This window comes from Pleurodeles waltl, chromosome 3_1, assembly GCF_031143425.1.
Source record: "Pleurodeles waltl isolate 20211129_DDA chromosome 3_1, aPleWal1.hap1.20221129, whole genome shotgun sequence".
NCBI classification, from domain to species: Eukaryota; Metazoa; Chordata; class Amphibia; order Caudata; family Salamandridae; genus Pleurodeles; species Pleurodeles waltl.
Window position 1 is genome coordinate 550,714,118 of NC_090440.1, and position 12,388 is coordinate 550,726,505.

The 12,388-nt window shown below is 43.2% G+C and overlaps 1 protein-coding gene across 4 annotated transcripts in view; it reads right to left on the reverse strand.

Moving 5' to 3' along the window:
* ITGA11 (integrin subunit alpha 11) overlaps positions 1-12,388 on the reverse strand; it is a 574,736-nt gene that overhangs the window by 408,132 nt on the left and 154,216 nt on the right. For 3 of the 4 annotated variants that reach the window (XM_069222912.1, XM_069222911.1, XM_069222913.1), the window contains exons 3-4: positions 7,979-8,088; positions 1,066-1,157 (exon numbers count right to left, since the gene is read on the reverse strand). In XM_069222912.1, coding sequence (XP_069079013.1) covers positions 1,066-1,157; positions 7,979-8,088 — 202 coding nt within the window. Of the gene's footprint in view, positions 1-1,065; positions 1,158-7,978; positions 8,089-12,388 lie in introns of those variants that run through there. The other variant, XM_069222914.1, reaches the window with a different exon arrangement.

The window sequence follows — 12,388 nt, forward strand, 5'->3', positions numbered from 1 at the left end:
AAAGCAGTTTGATATTAGAACAGATGTGTATACAGAGAGCAGTTTGATATTGAGACAGATCAGCAGTGGACCAAGAGCAGTTAAACATTAGGACAGAACTGTACACACACACACAGACGTTTGGCACTGGGACAGATCTGTTCATGGAGAGTAGTTTGCTCTACGGCAAATGCATACATAGAAAGTCAGAGAGAAGTTTAATATTGGGACAAATTTGCAGACAGAGTGTAATTTGATATTAGGACAGATCTGCATACATACAGAAGCTTGACATTAGGGCAGATCTGTATACATATAGAAGTTTGTCATTAGGAAAGTTCTGCTCACATAGAGAAGTTTGCTATTAGGACACATCTGTGCAGAGACATCAGTTTGAAGTTAGGACAGATCTGTACACAGAGAGTTGTTGAATATTAGGACAGATCTGTGCAAAGACAGTAGTTTGACATTAGGACAGATCTGCACATACACAGTAGTTGATATTAAACAGAACCATACACAGACAGCAGCTTGATATTACAACAAATCTGTACCCTGATAGCAATTTGACATTATAACAGATTTGTAAACCGAATTGAGTTGGATATTAGGACACAGGTGTACACATAATGCAGTTTGCCACTAGGACATAACTCCAAACAGAGAGTAGTTTGGCACCAGGGCAGACCTGTGCAGAGATAGCAGATTGTAATTAGAAGAGATCTGTAGACATGGAGTAGTTTGACATTAGGACAGACCTGTATTTACACAGAAAGCAGTTACACATTAGGACAGACATGTACAAAGAGAAGTTTATTAATTAATAGATATTTACATTGAGAGTAGTTTGACATTGGGACAGACCAGTACACGTACAGAAGTTTGACATTAGGACAGATCTGTTCACAGAGAATAATTTGCTATTAGGACAGATGTGTACACAAAGAGTAGTTTGAAATTAGGTCAGATTTGTACACAGAGTAGTTTAATAACTGATTTGGATGCAAACAGTGACACACAGAAAGCAGGAGTCACTCACTCAGTCAGTCCAGTGTATTATCAGAAAGAGGATATGTTCATTCTTACCACAAAGCTGTTGTCCTTTGGGTTGGTGGTAAGGCTTAAGCCCAGGCGCATGTTGTCCTTCCGCTCTGACACGTTGGAAAGGGTGACTCTTCCTTGGGGAACAAAATCTTAGTTAGAAAGACTGCATCATGAAGAGGAACAAGCGATGGAGCTGCGTGCATCGAGGTGACAGCAATGTGTTACTCATTATATTTGTCTCACCTCCCCAAAGACAGCAAGAGAGCTTTTTAATCCGATTCTACCAGACAGCACAGCTGCCTGGTTGTCAGCTTATCAGCAACTTTCAATGGCTTAAAGCCCACACATTGTTTACCATTTGTTGGCCTCTTTGTCACTCTTATTTGCTCTCATCTTATTCAATAGCTTGCCTTGTCCTTAATGTGTTTGTCCCTCCCTTGGAGTACAGTCTCTTTAATTGTGTCCTTCCACTGCTCATTTTTAGGGAACTCATTTTTTATTGTTTCTTAACACACTGCATGTGTGTTGAAATGTATCTCCCTCGTGTGTAGTCCTATTGTTTAAATCCCTTTCTAAAAATGTATTATAGCAAATAAAAAACGTTCTTTCACTCTGCTTATTTATTTATTGATCCATTTAGGATTGGTGAATAAAAACAAAAGTACTCATGTCATTTTGAAAAATGGAAAAGCATGGTTACGCACGAGTGCTTACGTAGTGACATATGCACATCAATTATGTCATCGTGTACGCATGCACAGACAAAATGAGGTGGCCCCATCAGCACACTTTCTTTTTCTTTTGTTCATGCTGAAAAGTAAATCCCAAAACATAATTTTATGCTGGGTCTCTTTTGCAAAGCGTTGATCCATTTCCCTCATAATAGTTTAACTTTTAAATGACCACTATGTTGGACTGGTGTGTTTCTGCCTGACTGGGATGTGCACAGGTCTTTGAACAGGGACTGGAAGAGCTACTGGGCAGATGGAGGTCCTAGATGGACTTTGTCATCGGTGCCAAATTGGGGATGGGCAGTGGCGTAACAAAGGCCCCTGCAGCCTCCGTCTCTGTCAAAGAATTCACAGAGACGTCAATAAAGTGCAAGCTCTAACAGCCTCAATAATGTCCATCTGTTCCCAGGACGAGCAGTCCACTTCCGGGCAGACAGACTGGACACCTCACCAGAGCAGACGCTTCCACTTCCAAGAGAACGCAGAAGGGAAGCACACTGCCAGACACAAGGCTTCTCCATCACAGGCATTTTTAGGTCAAGCATTGCACCATGCTCATCTCACACCCATCACTTTCATTTGTTCTTGGACCTGCCTTTCAAAAATCCCTTGATGTCGTTGGTAAATGCTTTTTGATTGTCCCGCCTTGAGGCAGTTTTGTTACCACCTTGGAGACTGACTCTGTTACATGGATTATTGCATGCTCAGGCATGTACCTTAGTGTGGCGCACTAGTTTTCCTTTTGCCTCACCACTTCGCTCATGGCAGAATGTAGTTTCTTGGTTTCGGGCATCTTGCTGTTTCTTTGCGATGTCTGTGGGGGCTTTTTTATTCATTTATTTTATAGTTTTATGTAGTGCGAACTCGACACAGGTATTGAAGCGCTTTTCTTTTTTTGCAGGTTTATATAGCGCAAACTCAATACAAAGGTATTACAGCACTTTACAAGACTATCGGTTACATTACACAAGAACACATTCATTTTAGTAGCAAGGGGAGTTGAAGCGATTTGCCCAGAACCACAGGATGTTGAGCTGGCACCGAGACCCGAACTGTGTTCCCCAGCTCTAAGGTCAGCAGCTCAGGCCCTTTCTCCACATCCCATCCACTAAGGTTCTTTTTCTGGCACGTGTTGGGGCAGTCTGTTTTATATAGCACTTGGTAATACAGGTTCTGCCATTTCATAGCGGTGCAAAGCAGGTGCCATTCTTAACCAAATCACTATAATTAATTTGCATTGACCTTGCAAAGATGAAGAGGGGGAAAAGCTATGTCAGGATTGTAATCTGTGACATTCTTGTTCTGTCGAGACCTCTGCAGTTGGTGCGTTAACCAACTGACTTGAATAGAGCTAAACATTAGGCGATAGCACCCACTCTTGATAACCTCTTGAGGTTCATAAACCAAGAACATAAGTTAGTTCTAGGCAAGAAGATGGCGAAGGATATTGTCTCCAAAATGTGGAAAAGGAGTTATGACTCAAGACCCAAGCACTTCACGGCCTCAAGCTTGATAGCAAAAACAAATCTAGCCTTTGGATGTAAATTGAGCATCTTCAAATATAGTTCAGTTAGCGTGAATTCAATACAAAGGTATCACAATGCTTTACATGAGCACCAGGTATATTACAAAATAACACATTCATTTTAGGTAGCAAGGGGAGATTAAATGATTTGTCCAGAATCAAAGGATGTTGAGCCATCGCCAAGACTCAAACTGTGTTCCCCCACTCCAAAGTCAGCAGCTCTGACCCTTATGCCCCATCCTCTCCCCTAGTGTTATTTGTCTGGTGCATGTCGGGGCAGTCTGGGAATAGCTTGTTTTTTTATATATTGCTTCGTAATACAGGTTCTGCCCTTTCATAGTGCTGTAGAGCAGGTGCCATTCTTAACAAAATTGCTATAATTTATTTGCAGTTAAGCTGCCTCTCCTGTTATTCTCTTTTATTACCGTCAATGTTTTTAGAAGTTAGGCTGGTATTGCCAATGTAGAGGAGAAGGGTGGGGCACGGAAACACATCAGACAGCAAGAGCAGGGCGGGGGTGTGGAAACTCACCTAACAGTGGGAGAGGGGCAGGAGGGTGGGAAAACACACTGGACAGAGGTAGAAGGCAGGGGGGAACACACAGGACAGTGGGAAAAGGGCAGGGGTGAGGAAACACGCTGGACAGCGGAAGTAGGGCGAGCGGGGATGGGAAACACACTGGACAGCGGGAGAAGGGTGGGTGGGTGAGGAAACACACTGGACATTGGGAGAGGGGTGGGGGAACACACTGGACAGCAGGAGATGGGCAGTGGGAAAACACACTGGGCAGCGGAAGAAGGGTGAGAGGGTGTTGAGAAACACACTGGACAGTGGGAGAAGGGTGGGTGGGTGAGGAAACACACTGGACAGTGGGAGAAGAGCAGGGGGTGGGGAAATACACCTCGGACATTGGGACAAGAGCAGAGGAGTGGGGACACACCGAACATAAGGGGAGAGGACTGTAGACACACCGTACAATGAGAGAAGGGCAGAGGGTAGGGTCAAACCTGAAAGTGGAAGAAGGGCAGAGAGTGGGAAATCACACAGGACATTGGGAGAAGGGTGGGAGGACACACACCAGACAGCAGGAAATGGGTGGGGGTTCAAAACACAAACCAGACATAGGGAAAAGGACTGGAGGATGGGGAAACACACCCAGACAGCGGGAGAAGAGTGTGGGGTGGGGAAACACATCAGGCAGCAGGAGAAGGGCAGGGGGATGGGGAAACACACCAGGCAGCGGGAGAAGGGCAGGGGGGTGGGGAACACACCAGAATGCCAAAGAAGGACAGGGGTGGCCAAACACATCAGACAGTGGGAGGAGGATGAGGGAGTGGGTACACACACTGAACAACGAGAGAAGAGTGGGGGCAGATGGGAATCACACAGAATGTGGGAGAAAGGCGCGAGGGTTGGGAGATACAGCGGACAGCGAGAGAATGGCAGGGGTGGGGAAACACAACAGACAGCAAGAAGGGGGTAGGAGGCCTTTAAAATGCACCAGACAGCCGGAAAAGGACGGGGTGGTTAAAACACACAGGGCAGTGGGAAAAGGGCAGAGGTTAGAAAACACTTCTAACAGTGGGAAAAGGGCGTGTGGGGTTGAAAACACAGAACAGCTGGAAAATAGCAGGGGGTGCGTCAAAACACACCAGACAGTGGGAGAATGTCAGAGGGATGGGGAAACACACCGAGTAGCAGGAGAAAGTGGGGGATTGGGAAACACACCCGATAGTGGAAGAGGGGTGGAACAGAGGGGAAACACATCAGCCAATGGGAGAAGGGAGGGTTCAGTGGGGGAAGGGCAGGGTGGGAAAACACAGCAGACAATGGGAGAAGGGCACGGCGGTGGGATAACACATAGGACAGCGGGAGAAGGGCAGGGGGTGGGGGAACACAATGGACAGCAGGAGAAAGGCAGGAAGTGGGCAAACACCATGACCAGTGATAAAACGGTATGGTCGGTGGGGAAACACAAGAGAGAGCGGGAGGATGAAACAGAATGGAGAGCAGGAAAAGAGTAGGGGGTAGGGGAAACACAACAGACAACAGGAGAAGGGCAGGTGAGTAAATACAATGGACAGCAGTAGAAAAGTAGGGGATGGGGAAACACAAAGGGCAGTGGAAAAAGGGAAGCTGTACTTCTCATGCTCAATGGCAAGGACACACACAAAGCCCGAGGAGGAAGCTGGAGGCGAGGAGGAGGTGGTGACCAATAAGAAGCAAGGAAACAAAAGTGACATGGAGCCAACTAATAGTAAGTAATGGTAATTAATGGGCAGACTATAAGCCCATTTGAAGTTTTTTTTGTGTACAAGAGATTTCACAAGCACAGTGTAAATGCTGTGCAGACCAAACCTAGAAATTGCCTGATGCTGTTCTCATCCCCTGAAGTAGCACATTAAAAATGCTGCTTTGGCTATGCACATCAAACTATTATGGGGCAACCCTGTAACTCTGGAAACCTGGGCTACTAAATGCAACAAAAGAACAGTGGTTCCCTTTGGGGACAGGTTTTACACCTAAACCTCCCGGGCTAAATAATATAATTAAGATGCCATTGGATAAAGTCATGCGGCACGTTTAACTCAGCACATTGTTTCACACTGCAGGTGCTCCAAAAACGATGCAGTGAAAGTGAATAATGACATTTGTGAAAGGTTGTGTATTGGTGCTGTACAAAAATGATATACAGCATATATACACATGTAACTAGGGGCTGGTGAAATTCTGATTCTCAGCACAACTCAAAATTAGAATACATTGTGTACATCCTAACAAATCCTATTAGTTTACTATTTTCTTTTATCAATGTCTTGACGCTACATAGAGTACTTTGGCGGGGTCATCATCAGGACAACAAGATAATGGTAGCAACCAGTATAAAGGGAAAAATTACCAATTCAAAATAAATCAATTTAAGACAGTAATGTAGATGCCACACCTCACATTGAAAAAACTATATATTACTACTATTACTATGCTTATGCTTATGATTATGATATTTCATTGTTTACCATTCAAACGTGATATCACATTATTATTCCACCAATGATGTCACTATTCTCAAATGTTTTTTTTTCATGTGCTACTGATGCTCTAATGTGTCTTAAAAAATCATTATCAAGTGGGTATTGCCTATCCAGATCCGTTATTATTCTATCAATTCAGCAGCATAGCTGCACATACCACCAAATAGTCTTTAAATTCATTGCTCCCAAGCAGGGTTAATTTCACCTCCCATACCCCCCTTAATTTATTTTCTTGCCCAGTGGGTGATGTATTACTGAATTAAGCTGTTTTTACTGATTTTCTTAATGATAGTCCGCCAAGACAGTAGTATATCTACTCTTCAAAAAACAAATATCAGCTACATATCTATTACACTGTATCACAGACTTGTGTATAGCTCCTCTTCTATATCGAGTCCCTTAGTTGTTTTGCTGTCCAATAGCGCAATGTATCTACTCTCACGTTGTCTCAATTTCTTCTCTCAATCTGATGTTGTTATTATGGGCATCATGCACATGTTTTTCTACTGGATAGGACCAATCTTTATTGTCCACCGCTCTAAGATGTAGAGGTATTCTCTTCTGACCTTGTAATTTGGCGCTACCCACGTGGTTCAAGTCACATTCACACTTTAATACATACACAGCGTATTCTAATATGCAATTGTAAGGCCCCTTAATTATTATTGTTTTTGTAGAATAATGTGATTGCACCTACTCCACGTTAATGCCAATTTTGCACGCTTTACATTTATGGCATTTGGGAAAACCTTTAAATAGTGACAGACAATTGGTAGGTTTACATACCTCTGTGCTATTTCTTACCAAAGAATCCCTCATTGAGTGTGCTCCGCAATATGTAATAGTAGGTGTGTTGGATATCTGTGGCTTCACCACTGGACCCGATTTAATTAAATGCCAGTGTTTACTGAAGATTGCTCTTATATTTTGGTGTTGGGTACTATATTAAAGTGATAAATCTAGGCATTGTATTCTCTCTGTTTGGGGATCCCCTTTCACACACACACACACACACACACACACACACACACACATACACACACATATATACTGGCTAATATATAGTGCAGCAATCCAGTGTGTACACTCACCCATCACGGGTAACCACTGGAATTCTCTGAGGGAGTATGGGGGCATGCCCTCGTAGTCACACACTAAGGATATAAAGGTTATTTGTCAGTAGTATCAATGCACCCCATACCCGGCCTTCAGTCGATGTGATGAAAAATGGTTAGGACAGAAAGTCAGAATGCTGACTGTTTTGAGGCCCAACACGCCACAAACTTCCATCCGCGGAGAAGCGTATGCCTCTCTACATAGAGCCCACCCTGGCTTTTAAGGGTTGGGGTAGACCTGATGATGAGGCATGCCACTACTAGAGTGGGTGAGAGTCAGTAAAAAAGAATTTTTTTTTTCTTCTGGAAATGAACAATCAAGGTTAGACCTCGGACACTATTGACCGTGTATCTATGAGTAGAAATAGGACATAAAGCTTGGGATAACTCTCAAAATGTATACAAAACAAGGGTGTGGCGAGTCATAAGTAAGGGACAAGTGATGTTCGGATTGCAGCAAGTAAGAGGACTATACACTTCGTTATAGAAGAGGAAGCAATCAGCTAAAAGCACTGGAAAAAGGTGCATAAAGAAAGCATGTTTTTTACTTACCAATGTTAAGTTTGACGCAATCACTTGTTGTTTCATTGCCGACTGAACATTTGAAGATATCTCCTGTTCTTTGCTGTCCATTCATCTCAAAGGGTGCTCCCACCACCAACCTACCAACAATAAAGGAGTGCAGATGTAAGCTTCTATTAATAACCTGTCAGCAAAGAATTAATGACTTATATGAACTTTAACCAAGAACTCATAAACAGTTACTACCGAGACATGAGTTTCCACAATTGCCTATCCACACTAAATTAATGGCAGTCTTGGGCTCCCCCCATTGACCAGTAACCAATCAACACTTGGCTGACATGAGCTTCCATTGGTAATCTAGCAACAATCAAAGAATGCCAGATGCGTTCTTCCATCAGCAATGGATCAACAATCAAATAACAGAGGATCTACACTTCCTCCAGCTGCCACTAACTATCAGTGTTTGACAGATGGCGCAATAGCACCAAATAGAGGCTAAATGAATGAGAGTTTTTAATTATTAACAGTAGCCCAAGTATCCAAACACACGAATAAGCATTTGGGAGTCTGATAAAGCAGGGCCTCATCTTAAAAGACACGAGTGTAAGTCTTTGTCTATTTGCAACATGAAAAACCTCGGAGTCTCCATTAATTGACTGATCTCAACATGTGCAGGTATTGTTCAATATAAAACAAGTAAAAATCAAAACAGGGGCGCACAAAGTTCCAAACAAGTAATTTTTTAGGCCATCAAATGGCCAAAAGTCTAATTCGAATTAAAAAAGTAAACAAAAGACATCTCTTCCCACATTGAGAGCTTTCTCAAGGTCCAAGCCCATGTATCAGAATTATAGATAGACCAGTCTGGATGGAGTTTAAGTTAACTGTGCCAGGAGCACGATAAAAGCTCGAAATCTATGATTGATCCAAGCAGAACACTGAGCAAATGTTAAAGGAACTATCCAGCTCGCAAGTCGGTGTTCTTCCAATATACATAGATTATTTAAACCCGGGGTCTACAACCTTTTCAGTAACAAGAGCTGCTTATGTTCAATAAAAATAATCATGAGCTACTAATGTCAGTGATGATTTAGTGACCACCCCATCCAAGATTGTTGGCAGTGATCACATCAGTTCATTAGGCAGGGTTGCCAGCAGTAAAATAAAAGTGTTATTAATTGGAATGCCTCTAATTAGGTAATACATTTCAACTGTAGCTGCAACACTCCTGGTACCAAGGTAATAATGTGAATAATACATTTCTCCAACTCAAATGACAAATGTAGCCATTTTTCTACAAACAACACCTTATGAGTACTGAATATATATTTCATTTTGAATACATGAATTTTAATTTTGGCATTCATATAATAATTCAACCAGTAAAAGCTTATATTGTAGTAGGCTGGACTGCACATAGGAGAGCCACTCACAGAGCCCATGGAGAACTACTGGTAGCTCATGACCTACTGGTTCGAGACACCTGCTTTAAACAAATACCTGTAAGAATCTAGGTTGGTATTAAGACTGAGCTGACTACACATGGACCCCAACCGACTGGAGTGCAATGAAGTGTGGATGTCACATACTCTGCCAGTCGATGGCTACTCCCTTTGTTTTTTAATTAAGCCCGATTACGAGGTAAACAGACATATGTGCAGGGTTAATGTGTGAGGGGAATCTGGCTACTCTGAGTGCCTGTCACAGGAATGAGGAATAACATGTGGATCTGGCATTAACACGTCAAAACTGCATGCTGTGTACTCATTCTGGGAAGAAACCCACTCCCTTTGACCACCAACTCTAAGTAGGAGGTAAATGGGAGTGGGCAACGGGGTTCTGGGTGGGAGGCAAGGAGTGCACCAGAACACATGGGAAGCTGTGTCAGGTTGGAGGGGGTATTTTGTGCTTTCCCCTACCATTAGAGAGGGCGGGCAGGCGGGGGCAGGTTCCAGGCTGTACTTTCAGTCAAAACCGCATGTAATTTTAGTGGCTGGATTCTCAAGCCTGTAAGATCTGGCACAGTGTTGCCGCAATCTGGAAATCTTGGTGCAAGAGCACCTGGTAATTTATAATTGAGTGGAGCGGTATCCCAGCTCATGTAGAGAATTTAGAAGCAACAATTCTCGGACCATATGCATAGGCAGGAAACTCTTCATAGTACCGATGAACCTGATAAGGGTACCTGTTCCTGGACTCGGACTGAGAAACATCACAGGGTGATCTCACTTTTTAATTTGGGCTATCCTCCTGGCCTCATAACAGTTGTGGCCTTAACAGTGATTTCTATGTTCCTCTAGTTTTCAATCTATGCAGGTTCTTACAACACTGTATACGAATAACTAAAGATCATCCATCCTGGATGACAGAAGATGTGCAGACCTTGGAGGATTCATTTTAAGGAAGCCTTCCCATGGTCCTTGTCTTCACTGGGCACATCTTCCCCATACCAGCCGGCATGCCCTGGTATCTAGGGTGGTCAGGGGTTACATCTTATCATCTGAGATTTGTGACTATCCCTGAAATCAAGAAACTCTGCAAGTACCACCTTGATGATTTGAGATTGCATGGAGCTATCCTGCCCTGTTTACTGTAGCTTTGCATTTTCAACAAATTATGTTGTTATCTACATTGTCATCATAACCATTATGTTCTCACATGCCAACATAGGATATCCTGGGATTAAAAGTTAACATCCGAGGCACAGATCATATTGAGCAAGAATGTACCAACTATTGTTCCCTTGACCATGATTATGTGGCTGAAAAAAAGTATCTCAAGAAATACTGTCGGGTTCATGCATATAGCCAGCAAGGATTGCCTTGATCTGGTATGCATGGCTCTTTTATTTGCTACAACCAAATAAGTATTTGATAAAGATCAATTCACTGTCTACAGTCCAGCCTTCCAGAAAGGTATTGCTATTGCCAAAATCCCCTTGGGAAAAGCAGATACTACGGCCTACAACCGTACAGCTTCCCATTGTCAAAACAAATTGTCAGACCTTTCACACAAAGTACTGGCAGAGAAAGGTGCGTAAAGCACTATGAAACAAAATTTGAGATCTACCTAAGGGTTTCAGCTACATTATTATGAGCATATCAAGACACCTGGGCCTGATTACGATCAGGCTGATTAATGGTAATATGTAGGGTAACTCCTATTAGCATATATATCACAATTAAGAACAGTGCACCTGCCAGCCTTAGGTCTGGTCTTCCCTCCCGTTTTAGTTGTATGTGCACAACTTGTTTGCAGCTCTTCCTTTTCTTTTTGTTGCTTAGTGCTCGCAGCCAAAATAGAGCAGGCTGCCTAAAATCACTTCTGCCCGCTGCCGGCAACAGAGCAAGCTTTCACTTTTAATTTACAGCCGTGCTGCAGGGTGGCCGCTGCAACACCGCACCTTTCATTTTTCTCTTTTGTGAAACACTGGACAGGCTTCAATTTGGCATCATACTTTAATGGTCACGTTTTACTAAATATGCTTTTTACCTCCCTACCTTTATGCCTTGCAGTCCCTGTAAAATACAGCAGTCTGGGTTCTGTCCTCCACTCTGAATACTTCGTGCAAAAGCCCTCCTGGATGCCATGATACAATATGGATTCTCAGAAGCGTCCTGAAACTAACCACGCAGTATCGGTTGCACAGGGTATCCCTTAGTGCACTGTGCACTTCAGTTCTTCCAGCTGGCTGGTCTGGCCTGAGCGTCGGCCACGAGCCAGTACGTCTATCCACCGTCACCTCATTTACATACATGATTCCTCTGTGCTTTTATCTTAAGTAGTCCATGTGAGTATCCTACAATTATTTGAAAAAACGTTGTTATGATTGCATCTATCTGTACATGAACTGAACCTTAATATTGATTGCTAACCAACTTTAACCTACTCAAAAAACTGATTAACGGGCTAAAATTCGTATAATAATGGTTTTGACGGCTGTCATTCGCACTAGGGTGATTGGTTAAGGTTACAAAAATATGCCCCCCCCCCTCAAAATCGCCAGGCTGCTGCACCCGAAGAGACATCACCATTGCTCCAGAAGGCATCCACCCAGCCACACAAGAACCAGAGCCCAGAGTTCAAGGCTTTGTGCGCTCACCAAGGGCCAGATGTATGAAAATATTTTGCACTCGCAAACGGTGCGAATCGGTAAATTCGGCCGTTTGCGAGTGCAAAATAGTGGTCTGTAATGCATGAAAGGCATTCGCAGACCACAAAGTAGAAATCGCAAAAATTGCGATTTCTTGCGTTGTGACCTGGATTTTGCGAGCTGCAATTTGCGATTCGCAAAATCCAGGTCGCAAGGCGATGCTGCAAAAAAATGGCAAATTGCGATTTTTCGCAGAATGGCACTTTGTACATGCAAAATACCATGATCTGCAACCAGGTGGTAACCTGGTGCAAAATTAAAAAATGCAGTTAAACTGCATTTTT